We start from the raw sequence: 26,840 nt of genomic DNA, 5'->3' as shown, positions 1-26,840 counted from the left end.
ATGAGGGCACTACGAGTCAACAACAACTACAAAGGAAGATTGACGAGAGAAGACGAAGAGCATAGAGAATAGCATAAAGCTTCGCTGTGAAGATGCTAGTCTCCGGAGGTAAGCGACACATTTAAGTGTGATCAGGAAAAACAACAGAGTAGCCAACACCATCTGCAGACTTAGACCCATCGGTGAAGACAGAAACGGAATGGGAGTGAAAAGAAAAATGCTCAAGGAAAAGGTGTTTTAGAACCGTACGAGGGGTAAAAGCTTTAGTGATGCGGGTCAAGGATGTACAAAACTGCGGAAGGGGGACTCTCCACAGGGGCAAAGAAGGAACAACATGAGGAGAAATAGTAGAAATACGAACGGAAAGAGAATCCTGTATGCGAGATAACTGGACAGAAAGAGGGAGGTGGTGAAAAGGAACAGGAACCGCAGGAGGGGTAAAAGTTAAAGCACGACAGAGGCGAGAGGAAGGATGTTGCAAGGACCGCGCAAGATAGTAACGATCACATAACGACAGTAGCGATCACAGCGGTCCTGGAGAGATAGGAAGCCAGTGTCAACATACAAGCTGAAGACGGGAGTCGAACAAAAGGCACCAGAATTGAGGCGCAACCCAGTATGGTGCAAAGCATCAAGACGGCGAAGAGTAGGAGAAGCAGACGAGTAAGCAGGGCAACCATAATCGAGGTTAGACAGGACAAGAGAGGAATGTAAAGCTAGGAGAGTGCGCCTATCCGCTCCCCAAGAAGTATGGGACAATACCCGAAGGAGGGTAAGGGCCTTAGAGCACTCAACATGGAGGTAAGAGATATGGGAAGACCAAGACAAACGAGTGTCAAAGAATAACCCCAAAAGCTTCGCGGAATCTTTGTACTCAAGGGGATGACCATAAAGTGACAAAGAGGGACGAAGAACGACCCGTTTCCGAGTAAAAGTCATGGCACAAGTCTTCGTAGTAGAGAACGTGAAGCCATGATTGGTGGCCCAAGACGACACGGCATCAATCGCTAGTTGAAGCCGGCGTTGAAGGAGAGGCGAATCATCACCTCGACAGCAAAGAGTAAGATCATCGACATAGAGAGCGGAGAAGATGCCTGAAGGAAGAGAGGAAAGAAGACCATTGAGGGCAACCAGAAAAAGAGTAGTGCTCAGAACACTACCCTGGGGCACACCTTCGTATTGCTGAAAAGAAGAAGAGAGAGCGGTACCAAGCCTCACCCGAAAGGAACGACGAGAGAGGAAGCTGCGGAGAAAGAGAGGGAGATGACCATGAAGGCCAAAAGAATGAAGCTGGGATAGAATATGATATCGCCAAGTGGTGTCATAAGCCTTTTCCAGGTCAAAAAGGACGGCAACAACGAAGGTCTTCGCAGCAAAAGCAGTACAAATATAGACCTCCAAGTTCACCAGGACATCTGTTGTGCTGCTGCACCCCTACCAGTGACGAAAACTACCTCCTACCCCAGAGACAAACAAGGGCAACAAAACCCCAGCTGACCCCAAGGACAGCCAAGTACTGAGCAGTAAAAGACACAGCGGAGGTAGATCCCAAGGTGACTTGTGGAAGGAAGCCCCAAGCCCCAAGGGCAGTACTTATAGGGCATCTAAGGAAGAGAACCCTAGGCGCACGCAGCCCGAGTACCATGGAATATGTCTCCTAGCTCAGGCATCACTGGTAGAGACAGCCAACACCACAAGGCACAGAACAAACAAAACTGGAGTCAGAGGCACCCGACCGGCCAGTAATCACATCAGCCAAGAACTGCTGGTTGGATTGCCGGCATGGAGGGTCTGGGGCTCCCCCATCCCCCTCCAGGGGAGGAGGGGGAGTTGCGCAGATGGCGGCGCAGCGACGTGATGAAGTCATGCTAGTTTGCTACTTTTGTTTGGGGAGTTCTGTCCACTCGTCCGGCTTTTGGTTGCAATATTTTCACCAGAATTGAGGTTTGTTTCGGGGTGCCTACCTTTCTGGGTGCCTATTCCGGTCGATGGCAGATATAGAATGCTCCCAACCACAGGGAGGGTTTCTATAGGCCATTGCTCCTGGTGCCTCTCTGAGAAGGGCCAAGTTCTGGCTCGTGGTCCCCGGTAGGCAAGAACTCCATGCACTTTAAATGATACCAGAAAGTTATACATATCCATTCAGCCTGGATAGCTCCGGAGAGCCGACGGGGCTCCCCCCAGAAAAGTGAAAAAGTTCACATAAACTTCAGGTATTGATATTCTAGTGCCATATAGTCATCATTTTATGACTTCAGTACTTATATTTTGTGTCAATGTTTGAAATTCAATGTTATTTGTACGGTTCACATAGCTGGTGTCTCCCAGCAATCATGTCAAAACATTATTAGGAATCAGATGGACTTAAGTTCCTGGTCCCCCATCATTACACATCACCAGATTGTCACACTTACCTGGGCCAACATGAAAATTTTCACTGTATATATTCATTTTGGTATCTTGTTTACTATCTTGAGGTTATCTCGAGATGATTTTGGGGCTTTAGTGTCCCCGCAGCTCGGTCCTCGACCAGGCCTCCACCCCCAGGAAGCAGCCCGTGACAGCTGACTAACACCCAGGTACCTATTTTACTCCTAGGTAACAGGGGCATAGGGTGAAAGGAACTCTGCCCATTGTTTCTCGCCGGCGCCCGAGATCGAACCCGGGACCACAGGATCACAAGTCCAGCGTGCTATCCGATTGGCTGACCGGCTCTCTTACTACTATTATATTATATTATTATTATTATTATTATTATTATTATTATTATATATATAATATTTATATATATATAAATATTATTATATATATATATATATATATATATATATATATATATATATATATATATGCGCCTTATTATATATATTTTATATGAAAGAATATATAAATATATGCCCGGAGTGTTGACCACTGGCCGGGCCAAAATAAGTTGATAAATTTGTATATTTTGCATTCTTTTGAATACAGATCTACCATTTCATAAAAAACAAATCATTTATATTTTTGTTGCACACATGCAAGGTGACAGTATTGATGATAGTGCATTTTGAGGATTAACATGTAAAGAAATTACTCAACATAATAAGTTGATGCAAAGCATTATATGAATAATGCAATAGTATATTATCTGCAGCTACTGTTTTTCTCTATGGCTTAATCAATTAGTCACCAATTCTGTATGAAAAAAATGTGTGGATAACTTACAGTGTCCACCAACCACTCAAGTGACACCAATGACCGCCCAATAAAAGCAGCTCGAATTGGAAATGTGATGGGCTGAGTGATGTTATTCTTCTCAAGGGTATCTGACATCTCCTGAACCATTTGCTTTGTGTATGCCCCTGCTTCATCATCCGCCGAGGTGAACTTTGTAGTCCATCCAACTGAAAGTGTTGCCTGACAAACCAAAGGTGAATATTACAAATTAACATTTTAAACTTGGTGCCTAACTTAAAAGTATTTTATAGACAAGTTTTTAGCAAAAATAAACAAAAAAAAAATAAATACAATTTATAAATATAAATTTATAGATATAAAACCCTGGAATACAATTTGAGCATGTTACGAGTCACCAGTCTCTAATAACATAACCTCATGCAGTATGAGTTTTTCCACATACATGTCTGTGTTTTGGACTGATTTAGTATCAATTAATTTTGTAGAGCATTTATAGTCAGGTAGAGTTTGGATATACACTGTAATGATTTTCTTTTGTTGGCCTGGCCATGGTTCCTACTGGAATGTTCCCGATCGTGAAGATGTGAGTCAACTATGATGTCACATAAATGATGTCATCTTTGGCCAAAGGAAAAGGAGCCTAGCAGAGGCAAGGTTGACTGTGGGTTTCCCTGATTGGACAAACTCGCTTAACCTTTAGTGAGAAGTTCTGCTCTTTAATTGTCCTATCCCATGGATTTTATTTGATACAGTTGGCATGAAGGCAAGCAGCAAATATTATATGTGCAGGGACAAAGCACTGATGATGTAAGCAGCGATCAAGCCCTCTCAAGTACCCATAATACATTGTCAGATAGCCAGGAAGTTGTATTGGCTGGTGGCATGGCTGGAGTGTACCGAAAACCATTGTGAAGCCCAAGAGGAGAACAGTTATGGAGATGTGCCTCTATAAGAGGTTATACACCAGTGAAACAAAGTACAGTCAAAGTGAGACAACTGTTAACAGTAATTACCCAAGTGTAATTACCATACTTAACACTTTCACTTGTTAAGGACGCAGTATGGCATAAAACCAGCGTTGAATGTAATGAAACGCCATTTTCTGGGCGAGTCTGGGAGGTTCCCCGGAGCTTACTAGGCTGATATGCTAATGTCAGACTTTGGCATCTGTCATGTGTATGGAGTTCTTATGGGCCTACAGGGGACCACAAGCCAGAACCTGGCCCCCTCTAGAGAGGCAAGGGGAGCAATGGCCTATAAAAACCACTGTGTAATTGGAAGCATTCTATGTCTGCCATCGACCTGGTTAGGCACCCACAGAGGTAGGCGTCCCAAAACAAACCCCTATTCTGGTGAAAATTGCAACCAAAAGCCGAACGAGTGGATAAAAACTCCCCAAACAAAAACGAGCAAACTAGTATGATGTCATCCGTCGTCACGCCGCTGTCTGCGCAGCCCCCCCCCCCCCTCCCTGGGAGGGAGAAGGGGCAGCCCCAGACCTACCTCGCCGGCGATCCACACCCCAGTTCTGAGGATGGATGTCAAAAACACGCGAAAAAAATGCCGACCGGAGGGAGGGAGGGATGCTGGGGAGCCTCCGGGACTCGCCCAGATAATGGCGTTTCATTACATTCAACGCTGGTTTTCTGGGGGGAGCCCCTATGGCTCCCCTGGGGCTAACTACCCACAGAGGAAAAGAATGGGACTTACCCGGGAGGCAGTTGCTGCTTTCGCCTCAACCCGAAGTCGAGACAACTGGCTGCATCCGCCGACCCAAAGCGACACAGGCCCGACAGGGCCCAGGAACGTTCACAAGGTAACGAGCAGCCAGGACCCTATTCGACCGCCAAAATCCCAGCGCCCGAATGTCAGCCCAGGACATATTGCCAAAGACGGCGGCAAGAGCCGCGAACTTGCAGACATCGTGGGCACGTGAATAGACCGCAGGCTGGCTAGCCTTAATAACCCCGCGGACGACCTGGGAGACCCGCACCTTCGAACAGGGAAGAAGGGAAACCGGATCAACCCAAAGAGCATCCACGGACACAGAAGCCGTGGCACGCAAATAACGGCGAAGAGCCGCAACCAGACACAAAACATGATGCACCCTCGGCCGAGCCAACCAAGCATCAACAACCCAAGGGCCCCTCTGGAATGCAGCAGTCCCATTCTTTGCCAGAAAAGAAGGAGAAGGCTGCAGACGAACAAAACGATCACTCCGACCGAAGGAGCAGAAACCTCTGCGCCGGAGGAGAGCATGAAGCTCACACACCCGACCCCCAGAGGCCAATGCCAACAGGAAAGGAGCCTTCAAAAAACAATCCGGAATCGAAAGTGCCACAACAAAATGAGGAGAAGGAAGAAAGAAAAGAGAGCACTCTGTCCAAAGACCAGGTCGGCTCAGGCGGCACATGAGCAGGCCAGAGGTGAAACACCGCCCGAGACAGCTTGCAAAACGGCGCAGATGTGACATCAATACCAAAAGCAAGCTGAAGCGGCTCCGCCAGCGCCGCATGATACGAAGTGACAGTGTTAGGCATAAGAAGACGGTCCTGGAACAACCAAGAGAGAAAGGACACCACCACCATAACAGAAAGCGAAGTACAACGACGAAGACATAAGGAGAACCGGAAGGACCGCCAGGAATACTGCTGCCGAGACGAAGCCCATAGGTGGGACACTAATAAGGAAGCCACCTGATCACCATAGAGATGATGATAAACTCAAGTCAAAAATACGATACGCGAAGACTCGAGGAGAAGATCGAACCAGCCACATGACATACTGGGAAGCTGGAAGAGGCGGAGCCGCGGAAAAATCTCCGGGTTCGGACACCGAGCAAGAAGCGCCTGAAACCACAGCTGGGCCAGCCACCAAGGGGCCAAGAGGACAACTCTCCCCTGGTAAGACTCTAAGCGAGTCAGAACCTGAAGCAACAGCTGAACCAGGGAAAAGAGGTACAGGAACCCCCACCTCGACCAATCCTGACGAAAGGCATCGACCCCGACGGCCTCACAGTCGGGAAAGGGCGCCACATACAGGGGAAGGTGCCTCGACCACGCCGACGCGAAGAGGTCCACCTCGGGGCGTCCAAGCATCTGGCAAAGCCAGAGGAAGGAGTCGGCGTCGACCATCCATTCCGTGGAGAGGGAAACGAAACAAGACAGGCCGTTGGCCAAGACGTTGGACACTCCTCGCATGTGAACTGCCAGGAGAACCAAACCCCGAGAACTCAGCAGACGAGTCACCCGAAGCGACCCGCGTCAATGAGCCAAGGACCGCAGCGAACCTCCCCGGTTCAGACAATGAACCACTGGAGAGCAGTCCGAATGGAGCCGGATCGTTGACCCGCGGGTGACTCGAATCCTCCGAAGAGCAAACCACACCGCCGCGAACACCCGCACAGTGCTGTGGGGCTGATGTGACCTAATAGATGGTCCCCATCTATTAGGTCACATCAGCTATGAGGTTCTGTAGCCTTACCGGTGATCAGAGTCTGGCCTCCCTCAAAGAGGCACATGCAGCAGTGACAAAGCATCCACCAAAGCTTTATCACCACTGCAGAGTTCACCCTCCAAGGTACAAATCCGATTTCCTCGTTTATCAATCAATCATACGAGATAGGTGAATACAAAAATGTTATTCTGAACTAAAAGATTAAGATCTGTGTGCTACCCAACACAAGTATGATCGAATCATGGATAAGGAATTTGATCACTTCAAGCACATTTCAAGTGTATTTAAATTGATCCCAGATTAGGCTTGAAATCCATCCTCAGGCACTCACTCACTGCCCCATAGAGTGAAAAAATCAGTGTGAAATGGAACTTGCTCCCAGTAAGCAGAGCTTGTCTAATGAGGCCTGGTGTATCTATAATGGCCCAAAGATGCCAGTACACTTAGCAAAGGACAGCTGCAGAGGGGTCTTCTCCTATAAAATGTCACTGGTCTTTTAGATCTAGCCGTCAGTGCAAAAAACCAGCACTGAATGTAATGAAACGCCATTTTCTGGGTGAGCCCCGGAGGCTCCCTGGAGCTTATCGGGCTAATGTATGTATTTATTAGTCCGGGACATTAGCTAAGGAGTTCAGACCTACCAGGGACCAGCGCCAGAACCTGGCCCCTTCAGAGAGGTTTCAGGGAGCAATGGCCCTGGAAAACCCCCTTGTGGTTAGGGTTTTCCTTATCTGCTATCGACCGGGGTTAGGCACCCAGAAAGATAGGCATAACAAAACAAACCCCACATGGTAAAAAACAAACAAAAAAACGAACAGAGAGGTAGAAACTCCCTACAATCCCAAGGAAACAAGCAAACATCACACTTTACCGCCACGCCAATCGTCTGCGCAGCCCTCCCTGCCCCTAGAGAGGGAGAGGGGAGCCCCGGACCTCACCTTGCCGGCTGCCTAACGTCAGTTTGGAAGCTAAGCTTCAATCAATGCAAAAAAACCGCCGACCGGTGGGAGGGAGGGATGCCAGGGAGCCCAGAAAATGGCATTTCATTACATTCAATGCTGGTTTTCTGTGGGGAGCCCCTACGGCACCATGGAGCTTCATACCCAAAGAGAAGGAAAAGAAAGGGCTGACACGGGAGGCGGCCGCCACAAACTCTGCAACGCAAAGCCGACACAACAGGCTGCAACCTGCGACCCAAGGCAACAAGAACGCACAGGAGCAGACGCGCACATAAAGAACGGGCGGCCAGGAACCTGTGCGACCCTCAAATCCCTGCGCCCGAAATGAGCCCTAGACGTCACCAACACAGCAGCGAAAGCTGCAAACATCCGAACAGCACGGGCACAAGGATAGACCACAGGCTGGAAGACCTAAAAACTCTGCGGATGACCTGGGAGACCCAAGCCCTGAAACAGGGAACGAGGGGAACCAGATGAACCAAAGCGCGTCCCCAGACATGGTACGCAGGTAACAGCAAAAAGGCGCAACCAGACAACACAGGACGCACCCCCGGCCAAACTAATCAAGCATCAATAACCTAAGGACCACTCGGTAAGCAGTCGTCTCGACCGTCGCCAGAAGGACGGAGAATGGTTACAAACTTACAAACCTACCACCAGTACCAAAGAGCAGAAACCTGAACCGAAAGGGCTACCACAAACTGAGAAGATAAGAAGGCACCCTGATCAAGGACCAGGACAGCTCAGGCGACGCATGAGCAGGCCGGAGATGAAACAGAACACGAGAAAGCATACAGAACGGGGCAGATGTGACATCCACCCTGAACGCAAGCCGGAGCGGCTCCACCAGCGCCGCACAAAACGAGGCGATAGTGAGAAACATCAAATAACTGTAGTCCTGAAAACCCAAGAAAGGACAAGACAACCTGATGCGAAAGAGAAGACGACCTATGAAGAGCAAGAAAAAGATGCATAGAAACACCAGGAACATCATACTGTCGCCGAGACGAAGCTCGCAGGTGGGACACCATCAACAAAGCCACCTGATCACTCCAGAGATGGCAATACCGCGTCAAAATACCAAACGCGAAGAGACAAGGAGAAGGCCGAACCAGTCAAGTACAGGAACCGTCCGACCTACCGAAAAAAGCAGAACCACGGGAAAACGCCCCGGGTTCGGACACCTATCAAGCATCGTCTGAAAATAAAGCTGGGCCGTTCCAAGGGACCATGAGGACTACTCTCATGGATATGGGCTCCAACCGAGCCAGAACCCGAAGCAACAGCTAGACCAGGAGAAGAGGAACAGGTACCCCCACCTCGACCAGTCCTGCTGAAAGGCATCCACTGTGAATGCCTCGCAGGCGGGTAAGGGCGCCACATAGAATCGGCGACGCCTAGACCACGCCGACTCAAAGACGTCCATGGCCAGGAGTCCATACGTCTGGCAGAGCCAATGGAACGAATCGGCAACGACTGGCCAATTCGCTAACAGAGGAATGAACCGAAACAGGCTGTCCGCCAGGACGCAGGACACACCCCGGACACGAACCTCACGGTTAGCCAAACCCGAGAATCCAGCAAACGAGCCACTCGAAGGAACCAACCCCAAAGGCAAACACCTAAGAGAAACCCTGTGGTTGACCAGACCACACACTAGAAATTGAAGGGACGACGACATTTCGACTTGAGAATGGTCCAGGACGGACCGAAACGTCGTCGTCCCTTCAATTTCTAGTGTGTGGTCTGGTCAACATACTTCAGCCACGTTATTGTGACTCATCGCCTGCAAACCCTGTGGTTCCCACAAAGAACTGCCAGAGAACAGTCCGAATGGAGCTGAATGGTAGAGCACAGAGTGACCCGAACCCTCCGAAGCCCAAACCAGACAGTCACAAACTCCCGAACCGTGCTGTGAGCCTGACAGACGGACAGACCCCACCATCCCCGGCCAACCTGGTGAGCACTGGTCACAAAGCCCCAGCCGAGAGATGACCCGTCCATGAACACGTCGAGTGAAGGCTCAGGGAGGAGCCAAGGCACGGAACCCCGAAAACTCCAAAGAGGAAGCTGGTGATGCAGCACCAACACAAGTTCCCCGGAGGAATGAACCCAACGATTGCAAGAGAGGCGGAAGGGGAGTCTCCGAAGGAACCAAACAGACACCGAAGCCAAACCCGACCCTGCGGGCAGACCAGCACATCAAAGTTCAGACTCCTTCACAACTGCTCGAGCAGCCGCCGAGCAACCCGGGACCCCCCTCATGAACAGCCGAAGGCGGGACCACAGCCGCACCAACACTTCTGGAGGGAAGGACAAGGAGCGGCCCAAGAGCCATAAATTAGACCCAGCCAGGTCCAAACCCGGGACGGAAACAGATGGAACGGCCTCCAGACCACCAGGAAACTAACCTCGGCGATCTGGAGAGAACCACACACCTGGCAAGCAGACAAGCAGACCGACTAGGAGCCCACACCAGCCAGTCGTCGAGGTAGGCCAGACACCGAATCCCAAGCAGACTCAGGGCACCAAGATCCGGTAAAGATGCGTAAATACACCAAGTGCCAATTACAAACTAGGGAAGGTAACAAAAGCGGCAAGCCTGAAGCCCCACCACCAACTGTGCCAGTCCCGGAAAACTGAAGAAGAACGTGCCAAGAATTGACCTGGAGGTCCAGGGCCACCATCCAGGCACCCAGCCCCAACATAACTAGATTTAAACTAGTCCTCCAATGAGGGCATAGAATCCAGGGCGCTGACTGGAGAAGTCCAGATTCGCCAGGTCCGTGTCTGCATAGAGCAGACGGGAACCCCAGAAGGATGGGGTGGATCAACCACGTCCAACGCACCCACTAAGAAGACATGACGAATAGCAGGGGAAGAAGCCCATCCCGCCAGCCCTGAACCCCCCAAAGGGGAAGAAGCTGTCCACCGCCGCCACCAGAGGCCGGAAGACAACCAAAAGCGCCCACTAACTGCGGGACCATGCGAGAGTCAACAGAGCAAGCTGCTCCCCCAGCGCCCCGTCAACAGTGAAGGGAACAGAGCCCCTTCCGAAAGAAAAAGTATACATACATATATACATATATATTATGTACATAAATATATACATATATACACATACACATAAAAACACACAAAGGTGTATTACACATACGTGCGTATGCACACACACGTGCGACCTGGAACTTTAAGAACAAGAGGTCATAGATTTAAACTAGCTAAACACAGATGCCGAAGAAATATAAGAAAATTCACTTTCGCAGAGTGGTAGACGGTTGGAACACGTTAGGTGAGAAGGTGGTGGAGGCCAAGACCGTCAGTAGTTTCAAAGCGTTGTATGACAAAGAGTGCTGGGAAGACGGGGCATTATGAGCGTAGCTCTTATCCTGTAACTACACTTAGGTAATTTTACACACACACACACACACACACATATATACATATAAATGCATATAGTCCACCACCAAGCAGCACATGGTCAAAGGAGGAGCTAGATAGTAAACGTGAAGGTCTTATAACAATAATGAGAGAGATTATAGCGAGAGCGGATAACGATAGATCACGACTGTTGATAGTCGGTGACTTCAACTTGAAATCCATAGACTGGGAAGCATATGAAGCTAAAACAGAAGATTTTTGGACCTGTAAATTTGTAGACCTCATCCTGGAAACATTCTTGTATCAACATGTTAAACAAGCTACGAGGATGAGGGAAGGGGACGTTCCCTCCATGCTAGATTTGATATTTACCAGGAAGGAGGAAGAGATATTTGACATTCAGTACCTTCCTCCCTTGGGTAAAAGTGACCATGTCTTTTTGGGAATAAAGTATGCAATGCGTTATAAGCTGGAAGAAAATAAGGAGGTTGAAGCAGTTGAAAAACCAGACTTCAGGAGAGGACATTATGGTGACCTTAGAAATTTTTTTAGTGAGTATAATTGGACAGACTTGATGCTAGGCAAGGAAGTGAATGAGATGTATGGCAAGTTTTGTGAAATATATGATAAAGGCACAAAAAAATTTATACCAAAACAGAGATGCAGAACTAGGAAACAGGATTGGTTCAATAGAAATTGCGAGAGGGCTAGAGACCGAAAGACACAAAAATGGAATCAATACAGGAAGAGGCCGAACCCCCAAACATACCAGCGATACAAAGATGCGAGAAACAACTACACGGCTGTGAGGAGAGAGGCAGAAAGAAATTTTGAAAAAGGGATTGCGGACAAATGTAAAACAGAACCAGGTCTATTCTATAAATTCATAAACAACAAATTGCAGGTAAAGGATAATATTCAGAGGTTGAAAATGGGAAATAGATTCACGGAAGATGAAAAGGAAATGTGTGAAACACTAAACGAAAAGTTCCAAAGTGTGTTTGTACAAAATGAAATCTTTAGGGAACCAGATACAATAAGAATACCAGAGAACAACATAGAACACATAGAGGTGTCTAGAGACGAAGTGGAAAAAATGCTCAAGGAGCTCGGTAAGAACAAAGCAGCTGGCCCAGATGGCGTTTCACCATGGGTTCTGAGAGAATGTGCATCTGAGCTCAGCATTCCACTTCACCTGATCTTTCAGGCATCCCTGTGTACAGGAATCGTAGCAGACGGGTGGAAACAGGCTAACATAGTTCCAATCTACAAAAGTGGCAGCAGGGAAGACCCCCTCAATTATAGACCTGTATCATTGACAAGTGTAATAGTGAAAGTATTGGAAAAACTAATCAAAACTAAATGGGTAGAACACCTAGAGAGAAATGATATAATATCAGACAGACAGTATGGTTTTCGATCTGGAAGATCCTGTGTATCGAATTTACTCAGTTTCTATGATCGAGCCACAGAGATATTACAGGAAAGAGATGGTTGGGTTGACTGCATCTATCTGGACCTAAAAAAGGCTTTCGACAGAGTTCCACATAAGAGGTTGTTCTGGAAACTGGAAAATATTGGAGGGGTGACAGGTAAGCTTCTATCATGGATGAAAAATTTTCTGACTGATAGAAAAATGAGGGCAGTAATCAGAGGCAATGTATCAGAATGGAGAAATGTCACAAGTGGAGTACCACAGGGCTCAGTTCTTGCACCAGTGATGTTTATTGTGTACATAAATGATCTACCAGTTGGTATACAGAATTATATGAACATGTTTGCTGATGATGCTAAGATAATAGGAAGGATAAGAAATTTAGATGACTGTCATGCCCTTCAAGAAGACCTGGACAAAATAAGTATATGGAGCACCACTTGGCAAATGGAATTTAATGTTAATAAATGTCATGTTATGGAATGTGGAATAGGAGAACATAGACCCCACACAACCTATATATTATGTGAGAAATCTTTAAAGAATTCTGATAAAGAAAGAGATCTAGGAGTGGTTCTAGATAGAAAACTATCACCTGAGGACCACATAAAGAATATTGTGCAAGGAGCCTATGCTATGCTTTCTAACTTCAGAATTGCATTTAAATACATGGATGGCGATATACTAAAGAAATTGTTCATGAATTTTGTTAGGCCAAAGCTAGAATATGCAGCTGTTGTGTGGTGCCCATATCTTAAGAAGCACATCAACAAACTGGAAAAGGTGCAAAGACATGCTACTAAGTGGCTCCCAGAACTGAAGGGCAAGAGCTACGAGGAGAGGTTAGAAGCATTAAATATGCCAAAACTAGAAGACAGAAGAAAAAGAGGTGATATGATCACTACATACAAAATAGTTACAGGAATTGATAAAATCGACAGGGAAGACTTCCTGAGACCTGGAACTTCAAGAACAAGAGGTCATAGATTTAAACTAGCTAAACACAGATGCCGAAGAAATATAAGAAAATTCACCTTCGCAAATAGAGTGGTAGACGGTTGGAACAAGTTAAGTGAGAAGGTGGTGGAGGCCAAGACCATCAGTAGTTTCAAAGCGTTATATGACAAAGAGTGCTGGGAAGACGGGACACCACGAGCGTAGCTCTCATCCTGTAACTACACTTAGGTAATTACACACACACACACACAGTGTACACATATACACACGTTATATGACAAAGAGTGCTGGGAAGACGGGACACCACGAGCGTAGCTCTCATCCTGTAACTACACTTAGGTAATTACACTTAGGTAATTACATACACGTGAAAAGAAAATTGCAAGCCGCCGACCAGTGGGCAGAGAGCACCTCGCCAGCCAGGCCAAGAAGGCACAAAACTGTATCAAAAGGCCCACCTCGACAACAAAACCCCAAAGTCCCAGCACGACCACAACATGTGCCAAGACCCAAAAAGATCAGTCTGCAAGCCAGGTAGGCCCCGGAACCCCAGAAGGCAGAAGCGGGTCACACACGAGGAAAAGCCCCCAGAACCCACAAAGGGGGCCCAAGAGGAAGAAACCTCCGGAACGAAACCAAAGAACCCAAAGGAACCCGGAATCGATCCAGGGGGAGCCCAAACCACCACATTTGCCGGCGGAGATATACCACAGAAAGGCAAAGCACAGCCCCCAGGGAAACGGTCAAAACAGACCAAGGGACTAGGTGTGGGAGCAAGCATAACAGACACAAAGGAAAACCCGGTGTAAAATCAACACTCAAACGTTTCCAGAGGAACAGAAAACAGGCAGAAAACACCAGAAAAGCAAAGAAACAACAACAGGAGAATAAAACCCCTACTCGCTCGCATATCCAGGTGTATGTAAACAAACCGCAATGCCACCCTGGTGGCCACGCCGGGAAACTGGCAGAAGATAATGGCCACCAGAACAGGGGGCTGTGACCGACGCAAAAGATACGAAAACACGCCAGCAAAAGTGGGAAGCAAGTAGACTGGATGGGTGAAAAACTCTGCCCAGAAGCAGAAAACCCCGGCAGGGTCAAACAGCCCCAGAACTGCTAGCAGGCATCCCCCACAGCCCCCGGAACCCGCAACAGAGGCCCTGGGACACAGCCGTCCTCCAAGCCCTCCGCCCTTAAAGAAAAGGAAGAGTCCATGGGAAAGGCAGCAAGAAAGGGCCGCTAGTAAGACCCAGAAGCCTTGGCTCGAAAACCTCCATTCCCAACCCGAACAGGGCAGCCTCCGAAACTGCCCGAATCTCGGCCCCAACTAAACCCCGCCCCGACCCCGAAACCTGCAGATGGTGAGGAGCCGGGAACAGGGAGGGAAAGGGCACCTAGCCAAAACGGGGCTACCCCGGGGCATCCGAGTGGGAAACCAACCTAGCGTGTTGCAGCAACCTAACCTAGCTTGCAACACGGATGCCGCCTGTACTCTGAACAGTAATAACATCAGGAGAGTACTGGAGAACAAGCAGAGATTATCTCTCGCAAGACTCCGGGTCAAGGTGTTAGTGACTCAACAGGCAGCATGACAGAGGTAAAAGTGGCGACTGTCACCCAGAGGCAAGGGCACAGCAACCAACGATCCCGTACAAGACGGGTTGGAACCCGGAAGACACACTCAATGGTCCACCGAGCCCCGACAGGGGTTTCCAGGGCCCGTAGGGTAACAACTACGGGAAGCCCGAGCAAGGTGTTGCTAACCGGTTAAGAAACCCAAAACTAACAAGAGGGTAGAGGACAACACTGAAAATCCCTGCGACATGTACAATGACAGAGGCTTAGCAGAGGGCCACCAAACACTACAAGTGGATCTATAGCCACACTGGGCAGACCCTCACCAGGCAAATGAAAATAAAAACTAAAGAAAACCCCGCAAAAGTACACCGTCTCCAGAGGCAACAGGAACCGGTTGCCGCTTAGGTGGTAGGTTGCACAACACCTTGACGCCCTAACCAGCACAATACCAGTCCCATCCCAGGGCCAAACAAAGGCCCCAAGCTCCAGCTGACCCCAAGAGCGAGGCAAATGCCGAGCAGCAAGAACCTCTACGAGAAGGGTTCCCGAACGCCCCAGGGAAGATAACCATTTACAGGGGCAGTACTCACAGTGCGCTTAGGTTAGGAAGCCCCTAAGTGCATGCAGCCCTGATACTGATGAACACCTGGCCACCGCACAACACACGGCAATGAACGCCACACAAGGCAAGCACCGCCTAGGAAACTGAGGCCAGAGAAGCGTCTATCCCGGTTGACATTAGCTTACGAACTGATGCTAGGCAACCGGCGCAGTGAGGTCCGGGGCTCCCCTCCCCCCTCTCGGGGCGGGGAGGGCTGCGCGGACAATCAGCGCGGCAGTAAAGTGTGATGTTTGCTTGTTTCCTTGGGATTGTAGGGAATTTCTACCTCTGTGTTCGGGTTTTTTGTTTTAGATTTTTATCATGTGGGGTTTGTTTTGTTATGCCTACCTTTCTGGGTGCAAACCCCGGTCGATGGCAAATAAGAAAAACCCTAACCACAAGGGGGTTCTCCAGGTACATTGTTCCCTGAAACCTCTCTGAATGGGCCAGGTTCTGGTGCTGGTCCCTGGTAGGTCTGAACTCCTTAGCTAATGTCCCAATCTAATATAACATACATTACCCCGATAAGCTCCAGGAAGCCGTAGGGGCTCCCCCACAGAAATGTTAACATTGTGATGATTACCATGCAACCACCTCTGATCTGAATAAACACTAATTTGCTAAAATAATAAGGCAGTAATTGCTACAAAGCTTTAGAGAGACCAATTACTGAACGTATATAGAATATAAATAGTGGAATAATGATTCAGAAATTGAGAACTGGCTATCTTCAGCCAATGAATGAGAAAAATATGAGTACAATAATTTTGCCAAAAAGAGTCAGTGCAAACAGATTGAGTCACATTTAAGATTATATAAATGTTTAAATAATAATCACCTGAGGAAAGTACTCTGCACATAAGCTAAGGAACTTGTCAGCATCAACTGGTACTGTGCTGCTCTCCACTGGCCCCTTCAATATGTCTGCATTTAACCACAATGGAAAATTTATCTGAAAATATGATATATACAATGATTACATCACAACAACAAATCTTCATTCTATCACCATTCGACATAATTATGAAATAAAAATATGCAGGGTTTAAAACAGAAATTGTAATTTTCTTAGATAAGCTCTAAGACCAAGGTTTTCTTTAATATCAAATTCAAGGGAATATTCAAGTTTTTAAGAATTTCGTATTTCAAATGCTTGTGAATAATAGTGTTTTAAACTAACCTAACCAACCTTAACCTAACCGTGTGTCAAGCACTATATCAAGCACGACTACCCCAGGCTCCATAATCTGGCTACACTCCTGCTGCTTCCTGGTGATTCTATGCCTGAACCATGTGGTCTCTCTTTGGTCCTACCCCATGGTACCAAATGCTATGGTTGGCTCGTCTTCTGGAGTCTCAATGTGGTCCACGTTCAGGGCCTGTCCAACATTCTAGTGGCCTGTTTGTGTTGGTTTCGTCCCATTTTCACAAAGGGGATCATCGATTTTATGTCTTTCCAGTGGCTCTACGAGATGTTCAGTCTCTCCAAGATGGATATCTTCGCGTCGATGTGGCACTGGCATCTTCTTTCCTAACGAGCTCCATTTTTCAATTGCAAGGCTCTCGTGGTAGATGCTTTTGACTGGACTGGTCAAGGTAGGGAGGGGTGTATTTACCTCTTTCACATGGTTCAGTTCTTAATCCAGATTCTAGACTGGAGTTATTCTCGGAGAGGGTGTTCCTTCTGATTCCTTCAAAACCAGCTCAGCCTTGTTTTCTGACTCTTCTGGCCTGGTATCTATACCAAGGCAGTCCTTTAACTGCACGACCTATAAATATGACACCCCCCAGTGCGCAGGAAATAAATTCTTTTGAAAAAAAAATCTTTTATTTTTTTAAAGTGTCAAAAACCCTTCCTCCAGTATGGGTATGTCAAAAAAATTTTGAACTTGTACTTACTTTGGCTGCTATGGGGTCCGTAAGTTGGCGCGTGACGTCATCATTCCCCGTTCGCCCGTGCCGTAAGCTCCCGGGACCAGTGGGGCGCCCGGGGCGGGGCGCGCGAGATGCCGCGAATATATTTTTGTTTATTTTTTGCGCACAGTTCCAAATACATTTTGTTTGTTTTTATGTGCTTATCCTATGTATAATGAACACGCACACAATATTATGGCAGTAAAACATCCGTACTGTCCGAGGACACAGTTACGTGCATGACACTTGTGTACACATATGTTGCACATATTTACAATGTATCATGCTAATTTATGTATATATACAATCTATTTACACACTATACACTGTCACACACTATATACATTCACCATCAACACATTCAGAACACCGCCAGTGTGAGCTGTCACACCCAGCCAGTCTCCCTCACTCCTCCAACATTGTATTCACCAACATTACTCCTCCAAAACATACAGTTATTCACACCAATGTTTCATGTTAATTTATGTATATTTACAACATACGTACACACACTATACACTGTCACACACTATATACATTCACCATCAACACACTCAGAACACCGTGAGTGTGAGCAGCCACACCCAGCCAGCCCTCCCTCACTCCAACATCTTACTCGCCAACATTGTTCCTCCCACCATACTGTTATTGTATTTATTACACTATTTACACATGTTATATATACCTATCTACATGTTTTATTTACCAGAACTATGCAAGTAAGCCGGTATTGTGTCCAAACAGTACAGTGGCCACCATACACTGCATAACAAATCACACGGCAGACAGCAGACGACGCCACATTTACGACATCACCTCCCTCACCAAAATAGCTCCTCACAACATACTCCTGGTGCTGTTATTACACTATATACACACTGTATATACCCATGTACATGTGTGGTCCCCATAGCGAACCACGAAGCTAGTATGGTGAGCAAAACAAGAGTTACTGCCACACAGTGAGGTTACCTCAATTCTCTCCCTTCCTCCCTCCCTCACCAAAATTCCTCCTTCCTACGCACAACGCTAATTATAACCACAATCCTGGTCACTAATACCTGTAAATAAATAATTGATCACAAGTTTATTTTGAAAAGGAACCTAAAAAGTCGTTTGAAGATTCCTAGATGGACGAAATAATGCTGTGGTGCTGTGGCTAGCTCTGTGAACATCGTGAACAGCATTGAATCACTGATATTTGAACATTGTAACCAGTCATTATCACACTCGGGCTCTTCTATAATACTATCATGGCTAAATAAAACAGATTATATATATATTTTGACAATATTAGGCGATGCTGTGGTCACACGCTGGACAGCAGTGCTGTGCGCTCATGCTGCGAGCGCCAGCCTTGGTTGCTCACTCACTACTGAGGCTCTGACACCCGGCAATGTGGACCATGATTTTTTTAAATATGGTGTCTGTTTACAAGAGCCCTGAGGAAGTTGATGTGAACCCCATGTAGCTGCGAGAGTTTTGAATGGAACGTAAAAAATAAAAACACCCAGAGAGGTGCATTGCGCACCTGAAGCCTGGCCTGCAGGCGCGTTGCACAGTTAAAGGGTTAACCTCTGTCATGCTTATGCTACCCCAGAGCTGTCTTGGTCTCTGAACAGTCAAAATTTTCTCTATGTTCATGTCTGCCTGTTTGGTCCAGGATACCTTTTTAAGGCCAGTGTTTTTGCTGGCTCTTGCCTCCATTTGTCTGGTTGGTGAGCATCATACTCTTTTTCAGAGGCAGGGTTTCTGCTCTTTAGGCCTCAGCGGGCATTTTCTTCATCTGCAGCCATCTCCTTATTTTCTGGCGAAGAAAGAGTTAGCAGGCTTCCAGAAGGGTCTTTTAGACATTGATGCTTGGGTCATCCAGCCAGGGGGCAAATGACATTTGTTGTGTCTGGTGGCAATAGTTCGTTGCTGCTTACATGCCACAGGATCAGGTTTGGTTGATGCTCTATGGGTTGATCTGGCCTCCTTGGGGCCCCCAATTCCAAGGCTCATATTTCTCAGGTTGTCTGTTGTATCACCTAGGCTAGCCAGCCTGCGGTCTACTCCCAAGCCCAAGATGTTCGCAAGTATGCTGCACTTGTACCTGGATGGGGTTCTGGAAATTCTTCTACTCCCAAAGCCCAGCCCAGGGCCAGGCTTGACTTGTGGTCAAGTCGAGCTTAAAAACTTGTTGGACCAAGTTATTTTGGTCCAACAGACTGTACCTTGGAGCGGCCCATAGGCCCACATACCCACCACAACCCAGTTGGTCTGGCACTTCTTTAAGAAAATTATCTAGTTTTCTCTTGAAGGTACATGTCCATGTTTGTTCCAGCAATATTTCTTATACTCGCTGGGAGGATGTTGAACAATCGTGGACCTCTGATGTTTATACAGTGTTCTCTGATTGTGCCTATGGCACCCCCTGCTCTTCACTGGTTCTATTCTGTATTTTCTTCCATATCATTCAATCCAGTATGCTGTTATTTTACTGCGTAGATTTGGGACCTGGCCCTCCAGTATTTTCCATGTGTATATTATTGGATATCTTTCTCTCATCTCCTTTCTAGGGAGTACATTTGGAGAGCTTTTTGACAATTCCATTAATTTAGGTGCTTTATCGTGATACATTTTTGCAGCATTATATATTATAACATATTCTTGATAATCTAGAATAATATATTCTATTATATCTTGTGAGTTTTGGCAGTCTAACAGGGTCTTGGCAGCCAGTTATTTAGTCGATGTCCCTGATCCTCTTCAGTCCTGTGTTGCCCTGGGTCATGTTTCCTGGCTGTTGGTTTCTACTTTGAGTTAGTACCAGCTGCCTCTCCTCCTCTCTGGTATGTCCCTCATTTTTTCTCTGTAGTTATGCACTACAGAGATCCCCCATGGGGCTTCCCTGTACATGTACAGAGTTCAACATCTGCTACACCCGCTACATCATGCAGGACCTACAGTACAGCCTGCTCGGCAGATTCTTTTTCCCGGTCAGGGCAATACAGATCCAACAAGAGCTCCCGCATGCCCTGACTAATCCGACTAACTGCCATCATGCTTTTCTCAGTCTTCGACGCAGCTGTACTATCTTGAGACGATTTCGGGGCTTAGCGTCCCCACGGCCCGGTCCTCGACCAGGCCTCCTTTTTGTTTCACCCCTCCAGGAAGCAGCCAGTAGCAGCTGTCTAACTCCCATTTACCTATTTATTGCTAGGTAACAGGGGCATCAGGGTGAAAGAAACATTTTGTCCATTTGTCTCCGCCTCCACTGGGGATCGAACCTGGAACCTCAGGACTACGAATCTGAAGCGCTGTCCACCCAGCTGTCAGGCCTCGTGTCAGTACTGTACTACACAACACTCTTTTGCTTACATCACCTCTTATAGCCCTGGTGATTGAGCATGTCCACATGCAGCCTGTGTCTCAATTGTCACTAGATCTGCAGCTTTACCAGTGACCCCCAGGACACTACGACCACATTCTTATTGCAGCTACCACTACACTGCACGATCTTGGTGATCGAGCCTGTCAGCATGCTGTGTGCATCTCAATAGGCACTGGATCCTCTTATCTTTTAGTTCTGAAATCACAAGGGTGAGGCTCCCTCCTGAAGATGATTATCTCTCAGCTAGAGGCACCCAAACCCACCAGGGAAATTAACCGTGGCTGGTCAGAGGCAACACCAGCGAGCACCAATATGTCAACTCTAAGACACATGATGCTCAAGGTGAACTGTTAAACAGTCCACATAAGAAGTGAGGCATAAAGCACATGCACATTAAGCAAACACTAAACTAAGAATGAGTACACAAGCAAATGGGCCCTCGCAAGACAGGACAAAGGATGTTCATTACTTATCTGAAAACCTGGTACAGAGCACCACTTGGTTTCCGAACTTTAGTTACCTGAAACTTCCAGTTTCCCGATTGGGGTTGGGGAGTCATGCTACCCGAACAAAGTTCGGGTAGGAAGGGGTCCGCCAAGTGTCACGCCGGCCTGTGGTGGTGGGTGGGAGATGGTCCAGTTTGCCCACTGACTAACTGACTGACTGACTGACTGGCTGACTGGCTGACTGGCTGACTGGCTGACTGGCTGACTGGCTGACTGGCTGGCAGGCAGGATGTTCCTGCAGGCTGGCTGGCAGGATGTTCCTGCAGGCTGGCTGGCAGGATGTTCCTGCATGTTAACCGACGGGTCTCGTCCCCAAGGGGTTCGGAAACCAAGTGGTGCTCTATACAGTACTCAAAGAGCACTAGCAGAATGAGGAGAGCAAGAAGTAAAATGCTGATACCTGAGGGCTTGCACCCACTACCAACAAGAGAACTGCATAACAACTGGCAGGATTATTTTGGAATCTCGCTTTCTGTGTTCTGTTTACCTTCTTGCTATTGTCTGTTTTGTTTTGCTCCGCCTTTCTGGTGGCCTTTTCTTGGGGGTGAGTAATCTAGCAACCTCAAGCTCCCTGTGCCTCTATAAAAGTGGTTCCAAACTCTTTACAATCATTACCCCTTTTTCATATTAACCTTGTGCACTAATCTTAATCATATTAATGGTCCCTACACTCAGTAAAAGGCCCTCTCTGGTATCCTCTGGTATCATAACATGTGCCCCTGCCTTAATTTAACACTTTTCTGAGATCTTCACTTGGATTTACGGGTGGTTTAGATAAGCGCTTGTCGGATCACAACGTAAATTTACGGTCCGTGTTATAGTGGGTATATACTACTTGATCGACTTGGGGTTTGTATGAATATGTTTGCCATTAAATTTTCGTTTTCTCTAATAGGCACAGTGCCTATTTGAGAAAACGGCAATGTATTGTAACTTAGAGGAGAGACTATCGAGTTGGTGACAACGAGGGTAATCGCCCACTCCACACACTCTTGTGTTGGCCGCGATCATGATTCTACATTTATATGCATATGTCTGTGTAGAGAATTTTATTCCGAACACTATACAAACCAAAAAAAAACAAGTATAAACTTGAAAAACATGAGCAAAGTAAAAACTTTTTACGCTCACGGGTACAAACACGCGTAAGATTTTATTCGCCGCAAATTTATTTGACGCTCTGTTGGCCAATTTTACCCATGTTCTTATAGAACTTTCTATTGCGAACACATTGCTATAAAAATGAAATACGTAGCTCCAGAAATAATGTCAGGACAGTGAAATAAGTATAAACATTCAAAGCGCTGCATCACACCAGTGTCGTCGCTGCTGAAATCACGGCTAACGCTTCGCCCAGTTCCCACACTCGTGCGGGTCACCCGATACCATAATTAGACATTGATAGGCATATGTCTGGGTGGGGAATTTTATTGCGAGTTCAGTGATATCAAAATGAGCGCTGTAGGATGACTGTGAGGCTGGCAACAAACGAAAGAGTATGAACATTTACTTCCTGTTTGGGTGTCACGGCGAGTCATCTTCGTGTTTATTTACTTCGTGGTGGGACAGCAAATGCTTTGGTGACATTTTATGCATATGATCTTGTAGAGAATTTTATTGCCAACGCATTGATACCAAAATGAAAAACGTAGCTCGAGAATTGATGTTAGGAGCGTGAAGAGATTATACACTTTTTTGTGTTTACGCTTGAGCGCCCAGAACGCCGCGCGCACAAGGCGCTTTTTTTTTTCACGAGTGCCGCGCGCTCTAAAGTGTTAAGTCCCCCTACATAATGCAAAATGGCCCCCAATTTGGGAACCAGTGCTCTAGAGTATGCCAGGTTTTGACCTCTGGCTTAAAATGACTCGCAAGGGTCTGGTGTGATTCAAAGTGGATGGAGCTATCGAGTTTGCTAGCAACAAGGAAGCCCCTCCAGATTTTTTTTTTTGTATGCCTACATTGTTGAAAGCCATGCACTAAGCATAGGAATATGTCCAAAATATTATGTCACTTACTGTGTGTGTGTGTGTGTAGTGAATGATGAGTTCTCAGTAAGGTTATTACAACTTTTTTAAACACAAGGCAGGCTGCCAAGCACTATCAGAATTATCAGTCACTTACTGGCCCATTTGCAACCAGTTCAACATTACTTTCATTATGTATAGGTGATATATGCTTAAAAACTGCACTACCAGATTAGGGGCTACAGCCTCATTCTTCAACCAGTTGTCTGTGGGCATGGCAGGCTACCCAGATGTTTACTGCAGGTCTCAGGCACTGATTGGCAACTCCATGAACCCATAGGAGTTTCAAATGTTGCAGTGTAACAAAAATCATCTCAGGATGAATCATCATGATGAAGAATCTCAGGATGGTACGTGTAACATGGGTCAAATATCTGAGAATGGTATGCATACCATGGGTTGAACATCTAAGGATGGCATATGTATCATGGGTTGAATATTTGAAGTTGAAATGTTCACCATGGATCAAACATCTGAGAATGATATGCACACCATGGATAAATCATTTAGGATGATAGGGATACTATGGGCCAAACATCTGAGAATGGTATGTGGAAGGCAAGGGTTCAGTAATTTTTCTTTCAGTAACTAAATATATCTAATCAACTTCCTGCAAAAATATTTGTTCTTACCAAAGCAAAATGTATTAACCACTCACCTGTTTTATGTGACTCTTGAGCAGCTCAAGGCTTTGCTGCACAATACTTAGATCTTTGAAGTCTAACTTGGCTCCTTTCTTCTTCCCTTCCTGAAGATTACCATACTTCATTACTGGTCATATTAATGAGTACAAACTTTATACAATAGGCACACAGTGAGGCAGAGTTATGCTTCTAGGTAGTACAGGTTTGCCAATTCCTGAGAAGGGAGGTATTCATATTTAATTATATTTATATAACAATAGCCTCACTGGCTTTAAAACCAAGCAGGTTTACAAAAGTCCAATTAAATGAGAAACAAACCTTCGGTCTCACTGGGTGTGTGGTAGTAACTAGAGACTCAAGAATGAACTGGTTCATGAGTACAATGCTCCTATGGCCTTTGCACTAAATATGGCCAACTTTGCCCTTTGTGGGGAAAAAATTAAACATCCTGTACTGTAATCACATAAAAATAACTTTAAATAAGAACACACTTACCATTATTATGTATTGTAATTACAGGTAAAATATCAACTAACAGTAATATCTGTAAAGACTGTTAAGTTATTTACTATAAAACATTTCACTTCCAACTTTTGCATTTAATACCTCACTACAAATTTTCTTGTTAATGATGCCTTAAATCTACATACCCAAACAGAATTAGCCTTGAAATTTTCAACATTTATCTTTACTGAAAATTTTTCAGGTGGTGGAGGCGCAGAAAATCCTCCGGGTTCAGACACAAAGCAAGACGAACTGGAAACCAAGGAACCAGAAGGACCACCTTGCCCTTGTAAAATTCCAATTTAGCAAGGACCAAGAGAAATAGCTGAACCTGGGGAAAAAACATAAAGGAACTACCACTTTGAACAGTCCAGCCAAAAGGCATCCACAAGAAGAGCCTTGCAATTGGGGAATGAAGCCATATGGGAGGGAAGGCCCCAATTCCATGCCAATACAAATGAGATCCACATTGGGACATCTGAACTTTTCGCAAAGCTTACGGAAGGACACATCATTGGTAGTCCATGTTGTGGAAAAGGGATAGAAACAAAAGAGCCTGTCCACGAGAACACTGGAAACGCCCTGAGAAACAACAGCACGGAGAACCAAACCCAGAAAATCCAAAATATGAACTATGTGCAGCTTCAGCTACACAGGGAGAAGGATCGAAGTGACCCCCTCCTCGGTTTAGGCAATAAACCACTAGTATGCAGTCCAAATGAAGCTGGAGCATACAGCTCAGAAGAATCATAATCCTCCTCAGGGTACATCACATGGGTGAAAACTCTCCCATGCTAGACTCACACACGCAAAAACTGTGTGCTTAACGGAATGTACCTAATCAACAACTGTTCAACACTGATCCAACACTAAACAGCGGCGAAGCCAAAAAAAGGAGCATGGCTACTGGAGAAGGTAAAGTGAAACCTACTGAGAATCCAAAACATGGCCCAGTCAAGTCCAAACCTAGGATGGAACCAAATTGAATTTCCACTAGTTTACCAAGAACCCAAACTCAGTCAGCTGGGGAAGAGCCAGATCCTAGCCAGTTGATATATGGACTGACTGGGAGCCCAAACCAACCAGACATCCAGGAAGGCCAACTACTACACCTAACTACTGTAGCTGGGCCATGACGTGCTGGGACATGATGACCCGTGATAACCTTGTTAACACACTGCCTTGCCCACCCCAAGGTCAGCCGAGCATTTCCCCGTGAGCGCGCACCCGCACTAAAATATGTATACCCTTTAAAGTTTTATCATCTCAATTTTCGTGTTACGGTGTTGATTTTAGTATCAACACTTTGGCGTACCCCGCGCGCCACCCCTCAACTGTGCGATATGGGACCCAGGGTGTCACGGGAGCGCGCGTAAATTCTGAAAAGTGTATACTCTCTTCTACTTTGTCACCTTAATTCTCGTCCTACGAGATTAAATTTTGTATCATTGTGTTCGCAATAGAATTCTCTGCAGCACTAAATGCATATAAACTCCAAAAGCCCGGCTAATTTCCCGCAGCAAACAGAGAAAGTGCAAACGAGTTACCCAGGAGCGCGCAAACGCGATAAAATGTTTTCACTATTTTCACTCTGGTCACCTCAATTTTCGTCCTAGGTCTTTCATTTTGGTCTCAATGGGTTCGCAAAAGAATTCTCTAGAGGAACATTAGCATATAAAATAAAAAACCTGGTCACGCTCCAACCGCCGACGAGTTGAAGACGGGCCACGCTTTAGCCGCTAGTGAGCGCTCAGACGCCTTCCAGCTACACTCCCAATTCCCGCCCTTTTCAAGCCTTTCTTTCGCAATTTTCTTCCTGGAAGGGCCTTGTTCATGATCACTATCCATCGTGGAGTAAGCGTAAATAGTTTCTAAAGCCGCAGTAAGAAATATAGCCACGGAAAATAGCCGAAATGTTCACACGTTTGAGATGCGAGAGGAGGCGACATTGGTCACAACAGTGGAGCGAAAACAATGGGCCCACGGCATGTGCCAAGCCGCCTGAGGGCCACGAGGCTCAACAAAGAAAATGGGAAGACATCGGCGTGCATTTTAAAACCAGTCCCAAAAAAATCGAATAAAAACCTGATTTTTGGCGATTATTTAAAGTGGATGACGCAATGCTGCGTCATCCCCGGCATTACCGACAGTAAACGGATGACGCAATGCTGCGTCATGCCCGGGCGAAATCCTCCGGGCGGGTGTTAGATTGTTCGCAATAGAATTCTCTAAAGGGATGTGCATATAAGGGCAAAAGGCCTAGCATGCCACCCATGGCAAACCCAAAAATCTGCCAAGTGTTACCAGTGAGCAAGCACCCAT

At 46.5% G+C, this 26,840-nt stretch overlaps 1 protein-coding gene across 7 annotated transcripts in view; it reads right to left on the bottom strand.

The window, feature by feature from the left end:
* LOC123757263 (protein FAM151B) overlaps positions 1-26,840 on the bottom strand; it is a 72,171-nt gene that overhangs the window by 21,875 nt on the left and 23,456 nt on the right. For all 7 annotated transcript variants that reach the window (XM_045740792.2, XM_045740796.2, XM_069323807.1 and 4 more), the window contains 3 exons: positions 24,029-24,118; positions 16,389-16,502; positions 3,208-3,399 (listed from right to left, as the gene is read on the bottom strand). In XM_045740792.2, coding sequence (XP_045596748.2) covers positions 3,208-3,399; positions 16,389-16,502; positions 24,029-24,118 — 396 coding nt within the window. The remainder of the gene's footprint in view (positions 1-3,207; positions 3,400-16,388; positions 16,503-24,028; positions 24,119-26,840) is intronic.

This window comes from Procambarus clarkii, chromosome 13 (assembly GCF_040958095.1).
Source record: "Procambarus clarkii isolate CNS0578487 chromosome 13, FALCON_Pclarkii_2.0, whole genome shotgun sequence".
Lineage (NCBI taxonomy): Eukaryota > Metazoa > Arthropoda > Malacostraca > Decapoda > Cambaridae > Procambarus > Procambarus clarkii.
The sequence above is the reverse complement of the archived record's forward strand: the minus strand, read 5'-3'. Positions and strand labels throughout refer to the sequence as shown.